At 42.9% G+C, this 20,978-nt stretch overlaps 1 protein-coding gene across 1 annotated transcript in view; it reads left to right on the top strand.

The window, feature by feature from the left end:
• The window catches only part of LOC121008049 (proton-coupled amino acid transporter 1-like), a 97,104-nt gene that overhangs the window by 31,051 nt on the left and 45,075 nt on the right, over positions 1–20,978 (top strand). The window contains exons 4-8 of the mRNA XM_040440329.1: positions 5,389–5,477; positions 6,261–6,356; positions 12,128–12,212; positions 13,065–13,283; positions 15,625–15,723. Coding sequence (XP_040296263.1) covers positions 5,389–5,477; positions 6,261–6,356; positions 12,128–12,212; positions 13,065–13,283; positions 15,625–15,723 — 588 coding nt within the window. The remainder of the gene's footprint in view (positions 1–5,388; positions 5,478–6,260; positions 6,357–12,127; positions 12,213–13,064; positions 13,284–15,624; positions 15,724–20,978) is intronic.

Raw genomic sequence — 20,978 nt, 5'->3', positions numbered from 1 at the left:
TTTTCCCACATGCTTTTGGGAGACTTCAGATGTGTTTTTGCAAAACGTAGGCTTGAATGTTTTTATTTGTAAGAAAAGGCTTTTGTCTTGCCCCTCTACCCCGTAGCCCAGATATATGAAGAATATGGGAGATTGTTGTCACATGTACCACACAGCCAGTACTTGCCAGATATTCCTGAAGCTCGTTTAATGTTGCTGTAGGCCTCTTGGTAGCCTCCCAGACGTTTTATTCTCATCTTTTCATAAATTTTTGAGGGACATCCAGTTCTTGGTAATGTCATTGTTGTGCCATATTTTCTCCACTTGATGATGACTGTCTTCACTGTGTTCCATGGTATATCTAATGCCTTGGAAATTCTTTTGTACCCTTCTCCTGACTGATGCCTTTTAACAATGAGATCCCTCTGATGCTTTGGAAGCTCTCTGTGGACCATGGCTTTTGCTGTGGGATGCGACTAAGAAAATTTCAGGAAAGACAAACTAGAGCAGCTGAACTTTCTTTGGGGTAATCAGAGGCACTTTAAATGATGGCAGGTGTATGCTGACTCCGATTTAACATAATTTTGAATGTGATTGCTTAAATCTGAACACAGCTACATCCCCAGTTATAACACTTATTTTACTTTGTTTTCTTCCCTCCACCTAAAAGATTTCAGTTTGTTTTTCAATTGAGTTGTACAGTTTATAGGTCACATTAAAGGTGGAAAAAGTTCTGAAATGATTTCTTTGTCTTATTTTTTTTACAGCACAGAAACCTGACATTTTAACAGGGGTGTGTGGACTTTTTATATCCACTGTATATACACTGAACAAAAATCTAAATGCAACACTTTCAGTTTTTCTCCCATTTTTCATGAGCTGAACTCAAAGATCTGATACATTTTCTACATACACAAAAGACCCATTACTCTTAAATATTGTTCACAAATCTGATTAGACAGCATGAATATTGCACAGGTGTGCCTTAGACTGCCCACAAAGATTTCGCAACTTTGAGGGAGCGTGCAATTGGCATGCTGACTGCAGGAATGTCTACCAGAGCTGTTGCCCGTGCAACAGGGTGGATATAAATCAATGATTTAAAAATAAAAAATAAAATAAAAAAATATTTTTATTTTTTTTTAAATCTGATTTTCTTTTTATATAAAATGCTTTTTGAGGAAAATATATTACCATCCAAAGGTTATTCCATCATGAAATATTTTTTTTAAATTATGTAGAATAAGGCTGTATGTGGACTCCCATATTGTTGAATGGATTAGGCAGTGGCAGAGGGACAAACAACAGAGGGTTGTAGTCAATGGAGTACATTCAGACCATGGTCTTGTTACCAGTGGGGTAACTCAGGGATCTGTTCTGGGACCCATATTGTTTAATATCTTTATCAGCGGAATTGCAGAAGGCCTCGATGGTAAGGTGTGTCTTTTTGCTGATGACACAAAGATTTGTAACAGGGTTGATGTTCCTGGAGGGATACACCAAATGGAAAAGGATTTAGGAAAACTAGAGGAATGGTCAAAAATCTGGCAACTAAAATTTAATGTTGATAAGTGCAAGATAATGCACCTGGGGCGTAAAAACCCAAGAGCAGAATATAAAATCAGTGATACAGTCCTAACTTCAGTATCTGAGGAAAGGGATTTAGGGGTCATTATTTCAGAAGACTTAAAGGTAGGCAGACAATGTCATAGAGCAGCAGGAAATGCTAGCAGAATGCTTGGGTGTATAGGGAGAGGCATTACCAGTAGAAAGAGGGAGGTGCTCATGCCGCTCTACAGAGCACTAGTGAGACCTCATTTGGAGTATTGTGCGCAGTACTGGAGACCATATCTCCAAAAGGATATTGATACTTTGGAGAGAGTTCAGAGAAGAGCTACTAAACTGGTACATGGATTGCAGGATAAAACTTACCAGGAAAGATTAAAGGACCTTAACATGTATAGCTTGGAAGAAAGAAGAGACAGAGGGGATATGATAGAAACTTTTAAATACATAAAGGGAATCAACAAGGTAAAAGAGGAGAGAATATTTAAAAGAAGAAAAACTGCTACAAGAGGACATAGTTTTAAATTAGAGGGGCAAAGGTTTAAAAGTAATATCAGGAAGTATTACTTTACTGAGAGAGTAGTGGATGCATGGAATAGCCTTCCTGCAGAAGTGGTAGATGCAAATACAGTGAAGGAGTTTAAGCATGCATGGGATAGGCATAAGGCCACCCTTCATATAAGATAGGGCCAGGGGCTATTCATAGTATTCAGTATATTGGGCAGACTAGATGGACCAAATGGTTCTTATCTGCCGACACATTCTATGTTTCTATATGTGTAATTCTTTTGGTAAATAAATCCCATTAATCCATTCACAATGTCATGCTCTTCCAGAGGTTTTTGTAAGATTATTGGGCAGTTTCTCTGCCTACAAGATATTATCACAGATGCTTGATTTACTTTTGCAGTTCTCAAAACTGAATTTGACTCAGCAGAGATCACATGCCTCTTCTTCACAGCAAAAATGTTATAACATGAACAGAGTTGAGAAAAAGACCTTAATCCTAACTTCTACAAACCTATGAATGCAGAATCAACCTAATCAAACTAATATGAAAAGTTGTTATTCTAAAAATCTTCCTCTACTTGCATATTATAAATTATACCAGCAAGAATTAGTCTTTATGTAGAAAACTATGATTTAAATCAAGCCTTACTGACTAGTGATTTAAATTGTGATTTAAATCATATTGATTTAAATCAAATCCACCCTGCCGTGCAATGAATGTTCATTTCTCTACCGTAAGCCGTCTCCAAAGGCATTTCATAGAATTGGTAGTACATCCAACCGGCCTCACAATTGCCGACCACGTGTAACCACACCAGCCCAGAACCTCCACATCCAGCATGTTCACCTCCATGATCGTCTGAGACCAGCCACCCGGACAGCTGCAGAAACAATCTGTTTGCATAACCAAAGAATTTCTGCACAAACTGTCAGAAACCTTCTCAGGGAAGCTCATCTGCATGCTCATCGTCCTCATCGGGGTCTGGAACTGCTGTCACAACCGACTTCAGTGGGAAAATGCTCACATTTGATGGCGTCTGGCACGTTGGAGAGGCGTTCTGTTCACGGATGAGTCCTGGTTTTCATTGTTTAGGGCAGATGGCAGACAGCGTGTGTGGCGTCGTGTGGGTGAGCGGTTTGCTGATGTTAATGTTGTGGATCGAGTGGCCCATGGTGTCCGTGGAGTTATGGTATGGGCAGGTGTGTGCTATTGACAAACGAATACAGGTGCATTTTATTTATGGTATTTTGAATGCACAGAGATACCGTGACGAAATCCTGATGCCCATTGTTGTGCCATTCATCCACGACCATCACCTCATGTTGCAGCATGATAATGCTCGGCCCCATATTGGAAGGATCTGTACACAATTCCTGAAAGCTGAAAACATCCCAGTTCTTGCATGGCCAGCATACTCACCGGACATGTCACCCATTGAGCATGTTTGGGATGCTCTGGATCGGCGTATACGACAACGTGTTCCAGTTCCTGCCAATATTCTGCAACTTCGCACAGCTATCAACAACCTGATCAACTCTGTGCGATGGAGATGTGTTGCACTGCGTGAGGAAAATGGTGGCCACACCAGATACATACTGACTGGCTTCCTAACCCCCCCCCCCCCCCCCCCCAGTAAGGCAAAACTGTGCACATTTCAGAGTGTCCTTTTATTGTGGGCAGTCTAAGGCACACCTGTGCAATATTCATGCTGTCTAATCAGCACCTGTGAGGTGGGATGGATTATCTCAGCAAAGGAGAAGTGCTCACTAACACAGATTTAGACAGATTTGTGAACAATATTTGAGAGTAATGGGTCTTCTGTGTATGTAGAAAATGTTTCAGATCTTTGAGTTCAGCTCATGCAAAATGGGAGCAAAACCGAAAGTGTTGTGTTTTTATATTTTTGTTCAGTATATATACAGTGGATACTGCGCTATGCAGTGAATACAGGAAGCAGCTGAGCCGCTTTCTCTATTTGTTCTTACAGTCACGTGACCACCAGGTGTCTCTGGGCCAGAGCAGAGTAGCAGTGTTTTGGCAGAGCCTGATCAGCTGTGTGCCATGTCCCACTGGGATCCCAGTTACAGTAAAAAGAAATGTACAATAAAAAAAAAAAAAGTGTCCGTTACCCCCAGAGGCGTTTTAATGACCTCTTGTAGGAAATATTATGTACCAAAAATAAATTAAATAAATATAAACAATATAATAAAAAATGAAAAAAAAAAAAAAATGCCCACTCTAACTGAAACCGTCACCATAGTCACGCAAACTATGCATATTGTTTTAAAAATATATTTAAAAAAATAGGGTTGCCGAACCACCACGTGAGCTAAACCACAAAAAAAGTGCCTGGCCATATAGGCCTTCTCAGGCCCAATCATGAAAGGGTTAATTTCTACAAAATGCCTGTGGTGTCAAAATGTTCACTCCATCCCTTGATAAAATACCTTGAGGCGTGTATTTTCCAAAATTGCACCACTTGTAAGGAGATTCCACTGTTGGAGTACCTCAGGCACACATTGTGAAGCTCCCAAAAACCATTCCAGCAATACCTTGAGGGGCAGAGTTTCCAAAATGTGGTCACTTCTCTGGGATTCCATTTATTATTTCACCCCAGAGCCTCTACAGTTGTCTGCACAAGATGCGTAAATCACCACATTAGGCCTCCAATGAGCATGGTGCTCTTTGTCTCTTGAGCACTGTTAAATGTCCAGGAAAAAGATAAGGGCCACATGTAGGGTGTTTATTTACACCCTACATCTGGCCCTTCTGAGTCCTGCAGTATGCCCATACAGCAGTTTACAACCACATATGGGGTGTTTTTGTGAACTGCAGACTTAGGGTAATCAATAGTGAGGATTTAAATGGAAATTCTGCAAAACAAAATAAATCATAAATTTAACTTTTTCTTGTGGAACACTTAAAGGGTTAGCAAAGTTCCAAAAATGAGTTTTGAATAATTTGAGGGGTGACTTTCGGTCATTTATGGGTGATGTCTGTTATGATTTCTCAAAATCACTTCAGAACTTAATTGGTCCTTAAAGGGCTTCTCCGGTAATAATGACATATACTAATTGCCCCACTAGGCTAAGGATTCATAGTTACCGGGAGTTTGTTTTCTTGCTCCTCGGCATGTGCTTGATCACCTGATTATCTTCAGCAGTGATGTGTCTACCAGAGAGATGTCACCACTGAAGCCATCTGTGACACAAAAAGATCTAAAAACACAGAAGCAGCAAACTTGGGGGAAACCAAAAATTGTGTCAGTCTCAATACTTCTGGCCACGACTGTAAGTGTATTCAGTTTAAATTTTTCCTTCTTTCTCTTGCAGTTGGGTCCTTTGAGTTTAGTTGTTATGGGAATCATCGCTGTTCATTGCATGGACCTCTTGGTAAAATGTGCAAATCACATCTGTCAGAGGTAAGTACTTGTCAGGGTCTCCTATATAGTCTAAGTTACATCGTATGCATTATCGGTAGGAAATGGGAGAGATCAGAGAAAAAGACTTGTTAGCCAATTGGTCGGATTAAATTGCATCAGTTTTGGACAGGAAGAATGGTGCACCATGGTTATTTATTCTTCCTGGTAAAAATGGCAGAATCTGGTGTAGATGTGAACATAACCTTTCAGCTTCCGCCATGGTAGAATAGATGAAACTAAATTGTGAGATTTCCCATCATCATAAGTAGTGGTATGTTCCTAGGATATCTCAATTTTTTTCTCATCAGACTGATGAGGCACCCACCAATCCCTAAGGCAGCTCTTTGTATTTATTTTATGTACTTATTTTATGCACTTATATAGCGCTACTATATTCCGCAGCGCTTTGCAGACATTAACATCAAGCTGTCCCAAATGGGGCTCACAATCTAAGTCCCCCATCAGTATGTCTTTGGAGTGTGGGAGGAAACAGGAGTACCCGGAGGAAACCCACACAAACACAGGGAGAACATACAAACTCCATACAGATGTTGTCCTTGGTCGGATTCGAACCTAGGACTCCAGCGCTAACCACTGAGCCACTGTGCTGCCCACATTTTGTAGACCAAGACATAGGAACTTCTGTGCTTATTTATCAGTGCTGTCTCTTTTATATTGTGATTTTTTTTTCGGGAGGAGAGGTTCCAGTGGCCGGATCCCCATAATTAGAAAGAGATGGTAAATCCAAGTAGTAAGATGCCAATCTTATTTTATTTCCCCAAGGAACCAGCTTCCATTTGTGGACTATGGAGATGCTGTGATGTACAGTATGGAGTCCTTTCCAAGTCAGTGGCTGAGAAGATATGCTGTCTGGGGAAGGTATGGAATACGTATCTGTCCTAGTGCCTGAAGCGACCCTCTGGTGCAAGAAAACAATTCACATTAACTGGGGAACGAGCAGAACACTTTACTTGGTACCCTCCTTCATCTTTTTAGTTGCAGATCCTCTAATTCTCAGGCTCCTCTTCTGCCATATAAGATGGCCATTCGGTTTCTCAGACTATGTGGTGCACACCGTGCATAGGTAGTCCAAGGCCCTTCCTACTTGAGCCCTGCTCTTGGATTGGCCAGCACTGTTCACGTGAGCTGTGTTGGCCAATCCAATTGCAGCAGGAAGTGTCTTGGGCTACCAAGCGGTGTGGTCATCTTGGATGGCAGAAGAGGAGCCCAGGAATTGGTGAATCTGCAGCTAAAAAGATGAAAATGAGGTCACCATTTAAGTATTCATTCCCCCAGTTAATGTTCAATTCTTGAGCCAGAGGGGGACTTTAATAAACGTATGTGTGATGGAAACTAGTGAAGTGCTATAGTTTCCAGACAGGAATTGTCTTTTATATTAGTTTTTTTTGTAAGTTTGATAACCGTCAAAATGCTTATAAACAGTGGCTTAATTACCTTGTATTGTTCATTCTTCTTGAAAAAAAGGATTAACGTTAATAAGTCTCGTACTCCAAAATAGTATCAATCAAAGCTACAACTTATCCCACAAAATGCAAGCTATCCTACAGCGCCATCAATGGTAAAATAAAAAAAAAGTGATTCTCAGAATATGGTCACACAAAAAGCATTGTGCAAAAGTAGTAAAACCTAAAACTGTGTAAATTTTGTGTCACAGTAATCGTACTGACCCACAGAATAAAGAATATGCTGTCATTTGTTCTGCATGGTGAATGTTGTGGAAACAAAACACAGAAAGCAATGGTGGATTTTAACCCCTTCCCGACCAGCGCCGTAATAGTACGGCGCCCCGGGACGTAACTTGCCGCCCAGCGCCGTACTGTTACGACCGGCTGTTCCCTTTAGCCGAAACCCTGCTGTATGCGCCGGCATAGGTGAAAACACCGATGCCGCCGCATTTACTCCTTCTATGCCGCGGTCAGCGCTGACCGCGACATAGAAGGAGTTTGCGGGTGAGTGAGCCCACTTTATGAATGCAGCATGCGCGTCACGTGAATGACGTTACGCCGCCGCCCGCTCTGCCTGTTATCGGAGCTTCAATGTAAGGTAATAAAGATCATACCGCTGATTTAAAGTTCAAGTTACTGCCGGTTAATGAAAAGTCTTTAGATATTATACTGCTGTGAGCGGCAGGGCCGGTGTATTGGGGGACACTGTTATGGGGGAGATCTGTGGATGACACATATAGCATAAGATGCTATATAGTGTCATCCATAGATTCCCCCCCCCCCCCCCATAGCAGTGTCATCCACAGATCCCCCTCCCCATAAGTGTGTCATCCACTGATCCCCCCTCCCCATAGCAGTGTCATCCACTGATCCCCCCTCCCCATAGCAGTGTCATCCACTGATCCCCCTCCCCATAGCAGTGTCATCCACTGATCCCCCTCCCCATGGCAGTGTCATCCACTGATCCCCCTCCCCATGGCAGTGTCATCCACTGATCCCCCTCCCCATAGCAGTGTCATCCACTGATCCCCCTCCCATAGCAGTGTCAGCCACAGATCCCCCCCCTCCCCATAACAGTGTCATCCACAGATCCCCCCCTCCCCATACCAGTGTCATCCACAGATCCCCCCCCCTCCCCATAACAGTGTCATCCACAGATCCCCCCCCCCCCATAACAGTGCCATCCACAGATTCCCCATGGCAATGGACCCACCATCTTTTCCCAGCCCCTAGTAGTTCCTATGTGGGAAACTGGGAATGTGAAAAGAAAAAGATAGGTTTACCATGGCAGCCAGGACGCTACTGAAGCCCTGGCTGCCATGGTCAGTTCCCTGGACTGGATAAGATCGTCTTGGAGACAGGGAGGGGCTGGGCATTCAGGGGTAGTCTTATACGGCGAGTATAGCCCAAACCCTATATTTTAAATGGAAAAGTTGGGGGTCGTCTTATGATCCCCGTCGTCTTATACTCCGGAAAATACGGTAATAAATATTTTTATAAGGTATCACTTTCTGTTTTAAAAGCAGAGAAATTGAAATTTAGAAAATTGCAAATTTTTTGAAATTATTGGTAATTTGGGATTTTTTCATAAATAAAGGTGAAATATATTGACTCAAATTTATGACTATCATTAAGTACAATGTGTCACGAGAAAAAAAATCTCTGAATGGCTTGGATAAATAAAAGTCGGATTTGCAAAAAATGGCCTGGGCAGGAAGGTGAAAACTAGCCCGGGGTAGAAAGGGTTAAATACTGTGTATCTAACCCCAAAATAAATCCATAAAAAAAAAAAAAACTTCCCGCAAACAAGTTCTCATATGGCTGCATCAGTTAGGAAAATTATAGTTCTAAAGGAAGAAGCTATAGTATAGCTATGGAGGGTGGCACTCAGAATGATGTCCTCTAGTGGACGCAAGGTTGCAGCTATAATTAGTTGAGGGACGTGTGAAGGGTTCTTATAACATTTTGACTTTTCACTGTGAAAACACACCACCGGCGGTGTGACCACTAGACATGATGTCTCTTTGGACAGCATGTCTCAGGGCCATATTGTGGGGTCATGCAGGGTTTTCTTTGAAAGGGAATGCTGGTGCCCAGAAGAGTACATTTTAATGATGTGTAATTGCATCTTTTACATACCTACAGGGCCACCAGGTGCTATTTATGCCCACAATATTGTTAACATTTTTTTTAAAATAATAATGCATGTAACAAATGGACAAATGACAAACAAATCACCTACTCTTACCATAATCTCACTGTAAATGGTGCAGCTGCCATACATGTGCTGTCCACAAGGTGGCGCAATTTATCAAGCAACCACTTGTGAATGTTCCTCACACTATACTTGCAGTTTTCAATTCATTGCACTTGTTCAGCTGGTCTTGTCTTCATACTACAGTCAGCATACAGTTTTCACCCCTTTTAATCGCCAATAAAATGTTTCATATGCCTAGTTTAAGAGTTCCCGAAACAAAGAAAAGATCTCATACTCCCCAGGTTCTGTCCCACTCCAGCTCTTTTGCTCCGGTCCTCCCTGTCAAGCTTTTTTTTACAAGGCTGCAGCAGTAACGTGCCAACATATCCTACGTGACCGCTGCAGCTAGTCATTATTTATTTTTTAAATCAAATAATTTTTTATTTTTGTACAAACAGATACAAATTATGATCTTGTTATCTCAATAGAAAAATAAAGAAACATTTTCTAATATACCTATACAATAATTTGACAAGGTACAAATATAAGTATATCAAGTACTCCCTCTACAGCTAGTCACCCGTGTGATCTACAGCACAAGAGGTTTACTACGGTGGTCCTGTAGGGATATAAGGCGTATCTCCAGTACTATGTATTGGACCTGAGACTGTAGGATATTTTATTTTAACACTTTCTCTGCTTTGGGCTATTTTTTTTATTATCTTGGACAACCCCTTTAAAGGCTGACACCGCTGAACGCTTTATTTTAACTGAAATGCATGTATTTTGGCTATACATTTTTTATCAACTTTGATATGATCGCTCAGAACAGCACAGGAGTAGCTGAGATGGAGCCATCAGATGAGTTCTCTTATGGATCTCCCTGTAAATAGCATTGAACAGAAGCCAAACGGTTGAAAACTTTTAACAAAACCCATTACAAAAATGTTTTTTAGCAAAAAAATACAAACCTTTCCATAAAACAAAAAAAAAACTTTCAGGTTTCTTCACCTCTGAAGTGGTTAGCCCTTTACAAGTATTACTGTGCAATGAATAAGGCACTTCCAATGAAGTATTATTGCAATAAAAATATTGTAAGGTTTTTCATGTACCCATATTTTTCGCCCTATAAGACGCACCGGCCCATAAGAGGAGAACAATAAGATTATTATTTTTTTTTTATTACACCTCAGATCAGACCCCAATGTAAATGACCCCCAATCAGACCTCAGATAAGAGCCCAATGCCTCATATTGGCCCCCAGCAGCCTCATATCGGCCCCCAGCAGCCTTATTTGAGCCCCCATTGCCTCTCACCAGCCCCCAGCAGCCTAAAATCCGTCCCCATTGCTTCTCACCAGCCCTCAGCAATGATATTTCAGCCCCATTTTATGTCACCAGCCCCCAGAAGTGATATTTCAGCCCCATCAGCCTCATATGGAATAAAATAAAAAAATCACTTACCTCTCCTGCTCCGGACACCGCCGCTCCTCATCGCCCACGCTATGTCTTCCTCCTCCGTCTGCTGTGCTGTGGACTGGTGTGCATCGCATGAGGTCACAGCGTGCTCTCACTCTGTGCGCAGCCTTCACAGCCGACAGCCGAGGACCAGGAAGAGGTGAGTACAGAGCCGTCACTGCTTACCGGTCCTCCGGTACTAGTGAAGCGCTTCCATAGTATTCTCCCAAAAATACGGTACATAACATTTTTCTCTCTGGTGGCATCCACCTGCTCCTGCGTTCATAGGTGGACTAACATGCTCAGTAGCTTTCCAGCTGCCTTCCTCGCCTCTCAGTGCTGGTGTAGTTATTTTTACATTTATAGAAGTATATAGATATATATCTCTCTAGCCAAGGAGAAGGAAATTGGGGAAGGGGGTTATTATTTGTGAGGGGCTATGTTCTAGGAAGGTGTTGAGAAGATCTGATTGCAATGCACTGCTGGGAGATGTAGGAGCCTGATGATGAGCTACTGCCTGCTCCCGGAAAGGGAAGAAAGTCCTCCAAGTAGAGTAAAAATAGAAAGAAAAATTAAATCACACTGGAGCGCAGCATTTATTTTTTTTGTGCATTGATATAGTTAAAATAATAGGGTGCCTTAATCCAGGTATTCTTAGTTTTTATTAAATTAATAGGATAACTTATTTAAAAATCAGAATATAAATTCACAAAACACATTTGGGAAGCAAAGTAAGAGTGTTCACGTTTACTGACTGCAAGCAGAGATCTAAAATGGTGAGGAATTTGAAGGGAGTCAGTCACCAACCAAGACTATATGTAACCGTTTGGATGGCAGTGTAGCTTATATACCTTCTGAACTGTGCGTGCCCCAGCAGTATTCAGTTCACTAGAGGTAACAGGTACCAGACTGTGCAGGCGCACGCATGAGGAGATGTGCCCCTGTGCACGATTTGCAGTGGCCTCACGATGACGCCGTTGAGTCTGGGAGGTGGAGGGGAGAAGTGGGGCTCCTGATATGCGTGACTTGGCTAAAGCACTGATAAGTACAGCCCTTTGGGCTGTTTTCACCTAATTGGCATATTTATAGAAACCTGTTTTTCGGGGTCTCGAAAAGATTGATTAGGACATAAAGGTATATTTGTAAAAGACTATAGGAGAGCCACGCTGCCATACACATGGTTACAACTGGTCCTGGTTGGTGACGGACTCCCTTTAAATGCGGTACATGTAGAACTGGATGAACTGTGTAACACATTTTATCTTCATCACAAGTTTATGCTTTGGTGATTTCTCTGTATTTGGGCGTTTCGCATGAAAAAGTCTTTTTACGGTTTAAGTCAAGTCCAGTGCTTGTCATCTCCAAGCAGCCTTGCAGTTTTCCTAAAACGTATGTAGATGCATACAATTATTTTACATTGAACTATACTTGTGTTAGTCTTGGTTTACTTCAACCACATCCCTAAGATGAGCTGCTCCCGGTAATGGCCTAACTGAATTGTAATGTATTCTTACTATGTTTGTGCCACAGGAGGACTGTCGGTTTCTTCCTCATTCTCACTCAGCTGGGATTTTGCTGTGTATACTTTGTGTTTCTCGCTGACAACGTAAAACAGGTACCAGTCAAAGCAAATCATTTATTTGACTATTTAGTGGAAATTATGCAGGGCTCCCCACTTCCTGCGCTGCTCCTGGTCCCCGCACAGCCACTGCAGCTTCTCCCCGCGCACAGATGAAAACATCTGGTGTCGGGGGCGAGCCTCCCTACTCATCGCGGGTAACTCTAGAGAGGCTCATCCCCGTCTGCCATTGGCTGCGCCCCCACCGAAACCGGATGTTCTGACATATCAGCTTAGCCCCATTCAAATGAAAGTGGGTGCACTTCCATACAATGCCCATAGGCAGGGGTGTTGCTATTTTTGGGAAAATAAACAGACCCCGTTTTTGAATCTCATTGGAATCTCTGATGGTTATGAAGAACCCTGGTTGATAACTGCACCATTAGGGAATGTCATCCAGCTTTTCACAACCGCTAAATAACTTCTAAATCTGGATTATGTTGGTCCAACTCTACTTTAAGTGTCATACAATTGTCATCCTCAGCCAGGAAAGTCTGTATGTACCAAACTTTAGACCTGGCATGGACATGACTGTGGTGGTATAGTTCAGATTATTGACCTGGTTGGGGTCAGAGGGAATTAGGAAGGTGAAGGAAGATGGGAAAGTAACCATTCATTTGTATATACAGTTGTGAGGCTGTGACCAGAATGCAAAGCATTATCACTCCAAAATGGATGACAGTCATTGCAAGTCCTTCTAGGAAGAGCAGCTCTGGAGCACATCAGCTGCTCTTATAAGCTAGATGTAGTGGAGGATATGTCAGAGATCATTTGGTGAGAATGCCTTAGATAAAGTAGATCCGTTTTAGCTTCTGTGCATTACATGTACAATTACTTGTCTCCTTGAAGGTAGTAGACGCCGCCAATGGCACAACCAACGACTGCAACTTCAATGCAACTGTGCTGCTGGAAGAGAGCATGGATTCCAGGCTTTACATCCTGTGCTTTCTGCCGTTCCTCATCCTTCTGGTGTTCATCCGGGACCTCCGCCTTCTGTCTGGCTTCTCTCTGCTTGCCAATTTGGCCATGCTGGGGAGTGTAGTTATGATCTACCAGTTTATTGGAAGGGTGAGTATTTCTGCATCAAACTTTCCATTAAAACATGTGGCTTTAGTAGGGCTTTTTATACAGCTACAAACTTAACTGTTTTTTTTTTTTTTTTATCTTGAAGGACCATTGCAGTAGAAAACATTTATCACCTCTGCACTGGATAGGAGATAAGTGTTAGCTCCATGGGGGTCGTATCGCATGACCTCCGGTACACAGTTGTTTCTGTAACTGCCATTGAGAGTTGTATGAAGTGGCTGATGCCACTGCAGGCTCATGGCAGCAGTTGCATAGGTGTAAGGGGGCTGGGGTCCCCTGTTTTTAGGGATCATAGGGTGCCAGATTTGTCACAAATGAGTGGCAAACCTCATTCGCAGCTGCGTTTTGGCCAATTGTTGCAACCCTGCTTTCCAGTATTTATCTAATCAGTGGTTGAACATACAGAGAGATTTATCAAACTGGTGTAAAGTAGAACTGGCTTAGTTGCCCATAACAACCAATCAGATTCCACCTTTCATTTTCCAAAGCAGCTGTCAAAATGAATGGTGGAATCTGATTGGTTGCTATGGGCAGCTAAACCAGCTCTACTTTACATCAGTTTGATAAATCTCCCCCATAGTCTGGGGGCGTAGCCTTAGGGATAGCCATCAGTTTTAAATTAGTGAGGGTCAGCCAATCAGCTGATTGAATGAGCTGTGGCACCCCAGTGCCATGTCTCCTTCATTGTTTGCCAGGAACAGATCTACACTTTTACAAACTTAAAGCGAAGGATACGTTTATTGGGGAAAACTGCACCATTAAAAAGAGGTTCTAGCACCCTATTGTGCCACCTCTAGACTGGATGCAAGATGAGACATGGCTTGGCAGGTATGCTGTGGCATATTTGCCCACAGATGTTGCAGATGGCCCTGTAGATTCATAAGTTGCTGAAGCTGGTGTCCCAGCTGGTCTCATTAAATCTGTCCACCAGCAAGCCAAGAAAGTGTTCTAATCTTGAGGAGACACTCCTGGGGAACCCTCTGTGTCGGTGGGGGCGAGCTTTATCCTGCTGAAAAATGACAATTTGCAGCCCTACCATGAAAGGCAACACATGTGACTGCAGGATGTCCTGCACACATCACTGGGCTGTTGGTGTCCCTCGTAAGGGACTCTCATATGTGATGACTACACAGATCATCGCACCTGCAGTTGGGTAAGTTTGTTGCCCCACAGCAAAGGCAGGATTGAAGCTCTCACCTCGTGGCCTCCATGCTTGAACCTGACTGTTGTTGGATACCAAACGGAACCTGGATTCGTGGCTAAAGACGATAAGGTTCCAGGCCATAGTAGTCCAGGTTTCTAGTATCCTATACATTTTAAATTCCTTCTCATTTTTTTCTTTGAAGTCAAGGAAATGGTCCCATCAGTGACTGACAGCTAGCTCTGTAAACATAGTCATAGAGGGAAGGCTGTCAATCACTGATAGGACCGTCTCCTGGACTTCAAAAGCCAGAATGAGCAGGAATTAAAATGTATAAAATCCCATAAAACTACAGTATATTTCAATCTGCTCAGCTTCTCCTGCTCTGTAACATGCTGCCTGTAGATCAGACACCATATTTACAGTCACAGGTTCCTTTTCAAAGGGGTTGTGCATTCTTTCAGACCTGCAAAGGGAAGATGACCCTGCTTCCGGGCACCAATTCCCCATTCGATCTCCTGCAGGTCTGTGATGCTCTGCTGGGCTCCATCGATATCAACATCTGGTCCGCGGTGGTGTCCGGCTCCCCTTGCGTCATGACAAATGGTCACATGATGCAAGGGGGGCTGGACACCACCACCGTGATGTCAAACCGCATGTTTATATCGAAGGAGCCCAGCGGAGCCTCACAGGTCTGCAGGAGAAGGAGCGGGGAGCTGGCGCCCAGGAACAGGTAAAGTAATCTTTCCTTTACATGTCCGGCTTTGGGGGGGGGGGGGGACTCCTTTTAAGAGAATATATGCATTATAGTAAATACATAATATGGCATATTATCTGACAGAATGCCAAATGAAACAGAAATAAGTGTATGCTGTAACTTAGATTCATGTGTACAAAATGTACAGAACTAACTCATACAGATTTCACTGCCATACAACAGCCTTCTTGGAAGTTGGAGACATTCCTGGAAATCAGCATAAAACCACTCCCTTCCGCCATGAATTAAAAAAAAGAATTATTGGCTTTGTGTAAAATCCTTCCAGTTTTCTTCATTTCTAGCAGGATGAGTGATCGCCAGCTAATGACGTGTCAGTTCCTTTTATGTTCCTAGCCCCTGGGAAAAGCATCCATGTTTTATGAGTCTGTCTGGTGTATTAATGAGATGACTCTGTTTGCTTTCAGGACATACCGGATCCGACGCCCCTTTCCTATGCAGCCAGCTGGCGAACATATCCTCTCTTTTTTGGGACAGCCATCTTTGCCTTTGAGGGCATCGGAGTGGTAAGATGATAGCTTTCAGGAAGGCGGTGTTCTGTAGAATGTGTTCATAGAATTTCTTCCCCTCTTTTCAAAAAGTTGGAGTGAAGAGCAGCTACAGAGAGCATCTGTCTCTATGAATGGCCCTGCACATCCATACATTGCAGCTTGATGATTTCAGTGGGCACAGCGTAATGCTCCCAATTCCCCCTTGGTGGCGCTGCAGAATATACAGAACAGAAACCTTTTAGACAAATCTGTATTCAGGAATTTAGTTGAAAATAGTTTTTTTAAGAGTTATGTGAGGAAGACGGTGCCTTACAGTATGCTCCATTTATCTGGATTTTCTAGAGGGGCCCCACTGCAAACCCTTCTCTGTAAACCAGAACCATGGGCCACTGTGCAAGACTAGCTTGCACATTGTTGGAAATGGCACATGCATGCATTACCTTTAATGTTGCCAAACACAACTATCCTTGGTGATAACTAGTGTTGAGTGAACTTGTGTTTTCAAGTTTGGCGTACAAGGTTCAGGTGATCTAAGAATTCCGTTATGGATTCTGCTACCACGGACCATAAGGTAGCGGAATCCATAATAGAATTCTTAGATAACCTGAACCTTGTTTGCTCATCCCTAGTTCTAACAGCTGAATGCCAGGGTGTAGAAAAGCCATACTTGCTTCCATATAAAACTGGGTTGTCTTCATCGGATTTGTCACTTAATGAAGAGGTCATTTACCCTGATCAGCTGTTCAATCCATCAGCCTGATGTTGTATAGGCCCCCTTGTTCCCCCAGAAAAGCTCTGACCTGTGTAAGCATGGACTCCATGAGACCTCTGAAGATGTCCTTTGGTGTCTAACACCAAAACGTTTGTAGCAAATCTTGTAATTCCCGATTGCTATAGGTAAAGGCTCCATGGATCAGACGCACCTTATTGAGCCTTAGGTGCCCTTGAAAATGTCACCTGTTCACCGCTTTTCTTTACTTGAACCACTTTTGGCAAGAACTTGCCACTGCATAGCGGAACACCCCACAAGACTTGCCATTTTGGAGATGTCCTGCTCCAGTTATCTAGACATTGGCTTTTGTTAAAGTCATTCAGAGCCTGAGGTCTCGTTCACATTTCAGTGTCCGTTTGATGTCAGTGAAAAAAAATCAGTTCATGTGTCATCCGTGAAGAATCCATGATTGGTCCATGTGTCTGTTTTTTACCCTCCGTGTGTCATCCATATTCCATGACCCTGCTCAGCTGAAAGTGTATTTCCAGAGCATTTCCTACCAATGGTCATCACGAACCAAAGTAGTGCATGTCTGCATGATTTTTTTTTTCACCAAGCCACGGTCAGTAAAAAAAAACGACTGATGTGTGAACAGACACATTAAAATCAAGGAGTACATATCCTGCCCGTGAAAACTGTGGACTGCGCACATCGGTGAAAAAACGGAAATGTGATCGAGGCCGTACACTTGCCCATTTTTCCTGCTTCCAATACGTCAGCTTCAAGAACTGATTGTTCACTTGCTCCCCAGTATATCCCAACATTTGTCATGATACAATCACTGTTAGTCACTTAGCCTGTCAAATGGTTTGAAGGTTTTGACTGATTGGTCTACAGTGGAGCATACAACCATAATAATACTAGAGGACCGATTACATATATAAATTTCTAGTTCCACTGGTTACTGACACACCTCTTATGTGTCCCGCACAGTTCTGGCTTAACCGCTTTAGAAATAAGGCCTGTGGGGGCAGCTCTGGGTACAGTATGTGGCGGATTAAATTACCCCTGTTGGCCTGAGCGAGAGGTTACACGCAACATCAAAGCTGTTCTTGGTAATTACAGATTACTCCTGTCTTTTTCTCATCTCAAAACTGCTGACTTTTTATTTTTTTTAGAGCCTTTGGCCACAGAATTCTCCTTGTGTATAGCTTTTGGCCTGCTTGGCTCCATTTCTTGGAAGGCTTGCTGCCTCCTTACATTAGGCAGTAAGGGGCTTAATCCTCATGGAACGTCTTATTACGTCATATTACAATGGCAGCTGCATAGATTATTGTGCTGCCCCAAGAGTGAGCTCGGGCTGCTATTTCGGGTCTTCACCATGCCATGCTCATTAGGTTTCAGTGACAATTTGCCTTGGTCTGAGGAGGCTTTGGATATGGGGAAGGGGCATACACTGAAACGTATTCACTAGAGTACTTGCATTAGCTCACATGTATTTCTATGGGGACAGTGAAGTAAAGTATATAATCTGTGTCAGAAAAGATAATGTGTGCAATATAGGCATAAGAATAATTATTTTATTCTCTAACCGATAACGTGGTTGTCTATAACCTATTGGGGTATTCTGAGTTAATACCCCTACTCAGGATCCTCATCTGTTAGCCAGAGCAGAACAGGTTATTGCTGTGAAGGACCTGACACTTTCACTTTCATGCTTTAACCTTGGAAAAACCCTCCCAAAAATTTCTTTTTTTTTATTGTAGATTTTAATGTGTGTCTGCAGTAAATCTTGTTGGCGCACAACTCAGAGGACACTATTGCATTTTTAACCCCTTAGTGACATAATTAATTTTAGCGTTAAAGTGGTTGTCCGGGTTCAGAGCTGAACCCGGACATACCCATATTTTCACCCAGGAAGCCCCCCTGATGTTAGCAGGGCAGGGGCTCTTTTGTTTACAATAACACACTGCCGGGCGGAGGCTTCCGCCCGGAAGTGTGTTCGGTGATGTTACCGGCTCTGATGGGCGTGCTTTAGCGCTGCCCTAGCCATTTTCCTGGCAGCACCATGGAGAACCCGGTTTCGTTACCGGAACTCCTGAAAATGCCTTTGCCCTGCGCGATTAAGCGCAGGGCAAAGGAGAGCATCGGAGCATGAACTGCTCCGATGCTCAAGTCAGGGGGGCTGCCTGGGTGAAAATGGAGGTATGTCCGGGTTCAGCTCTGAACCCGGACAACCCCTTTGAGAACCAATAATATTTTCCCCCTTTGTGTTCCAGCTGTGATAACTTTTACATTTTTTCTTCAAAAATTTAGTTTTTATTTTGCAGGATTAGTTGTAGGATTTTTAGGAACCATTTTGGGGTGTGTATATATAGTGTATTAAATAACTTATTATTTTATTTTTAGGGGGAAAGATAAAAAATAGCAATTTTTACATTATTTTGTGGTATTTTTTTACGGTGTTCACTGTGTGGTATAAATAATATAATTTTATTATCTGGGTCACTACAATGATTATAATACCACATTTCTATATATTTTTTTATATTTTCCGTTCCTCCTGCAGCCTGTCAGCTCTGCAGCTGCTCCCTCATTCCCCTCTACACTGACAGGGAAGGGGGGAGGGGTCTGCTTTAGCTGCTCATATCTGGTTTGGTATTATATGGTTTGAAAGCTGACATTCCAAGCTTTCAGACAATACCAGAATGACAGCAGAATGTTCAGTATAAAGTAAGATATCACTGTTAGAAATCGAGATGCAGTGAACAAAGTTGAAAGTGAAAGTAAAAGCAGGTTTTACCCACAATTATTCCCGACTCGATTTTTAACAGTGATATCTCCTCTGTTGCTTGGACTTAGTCAGGTTCATAAATATTGGGACATCAACACAATTCTAACATCTTATGGCTCTATACACCACCACAATGGATTTGAAATGAAACGAACAAGATGTGCTTTAGGCTGAATGCACACGGCCGTGTTCCACGGCTGTGAGTGGTCCGTGGTATCCCGGCCTGGATTCCTGCTGAGAGCAGGAGCGCACGGCGTCATTGGTTGCTATGACGCCGTGCGCTTCATGCCGCCGCTGCACTACAGTAATACACTCGTATAGATCATACGAGTGTATTACTGTAGTGCAGCGGCAGCATGAAGCGCATGGCATCATAGCAACCAATGACACCGTGCACTCCTGCTCTCAACAGGATGCCAGGCCGGGATACCACAGACCGCTCACGGCCATGGAACACGGCCGTGTGCATTCGACCTTAACTGCAGACTGTCAGCTTTAATTTGAGGTGAACGGTGTAGGAATTACAACATTTTGCATATGTGCCTCCTACTTGCCTCCTACTTGTTAATGGGACAATTGACTTCTTAGCTGTTCCATGGCCAGGTGTGTGTTATTCCCTCATGATCCCAATTACAATGAGCAGATAAAAGGTCCAGAGTTCATTTCAAGTGTGCTATTTGCATTTGGAATCTGTTGCTGTCAACTCTCAAGATGAGATCCAAAGAGCTGTCACTATCAGTGAAGCAAGCCATCATTAGGCTGAAAAAACTAAACAAACCCATCAGAGAGATAGCAAAAACATTAGGCGTGGCCAAAACAACTGTTTGGAACATCTTTAAAAAGAAGGAACACACCGGTGAGCTCAGCAATACCAAAAGACCCGGAAGACCACGGAAAACAACTGTGGTGGATGACCGAAGAATTCTTTGCCTGGTGAAGAAAACACCCTTCACAACAGTTGGCCAGATCAAGAACACTCTCCAAGAGGTAGGTATATGTGTGTCAAAGTCAACAATAAAGAGTGGACTTCACCAGAGTGAATACAGAGGGTTCACCACAAGATGTAAACCATTGGTGAGCCTCAAAAACAGGAAGGCCAGATCAGTTCTGGAACAACATCCTATGGACAGATGAGACCAAGATCAACTTGTACCAGAGTAATGGGAAGAGAAGAGTATGGAGAAGGAAAGGAACTGCTCATGATCCTAAGCATACCACCTCATTAGTGAAGCATGGTGGTGGTAGTGTCATGGCGTGGGCATGTATGGCTGCCAATGGAACTGGTTTGTCTTGTATTTATTGATGATGTGACTGCTGACAAAAGCAGCAGGATGAATTCTGAAGGGATTTGGGCAATATTATCTGCTCATATTCAGCCAAATGCTTCAGAACTCATTGGACGGCACTTCACAGTGCAGATGGACAATGACCCAAAGCATACTGCAAAAGCAACCAAAGAGTTTTTTAAGGGAAAGAAGTGGAATGTTATGCAATGGCCAAGTCAATCACCTGATCTGAATACGATTGAACATGCATTTCACTTGCTGAAGACAAAACTGAAGGGAAAATGCCCCAAGAACAAGCAGAAACTGAAGACAGTTGAATTAGAGGCCTGGCAGAGCATCACCAGGGATGAAACCCAGCGTCTGGTGATGTCTATGCGTTCCAGACTTCAGGCTGCAATTGACTGCAAAGGATCTGCAACCAAGTATTAAAAAGTGAAAGTTTGATTTATGGTTATTATTATGTTCCAAAACTTTTGGT

Source organism: Bufo bufo, chromosome 1 (assembly GCF_905171765.1).
Source record: "Bufo bufo chromosome 1, aBufBuf1.1, whole genome shotgun sequence".
Classification (NCBI taxonomy): domain Eukaryota; kingdom Metazoa; phylum Chordata; class Amphibia; order Anura; family Bufonidae; genus Bufo; species Bufo bufo.
This window is presented reverse-complemented; position numbering and strand designations above follow the sequence as displayed.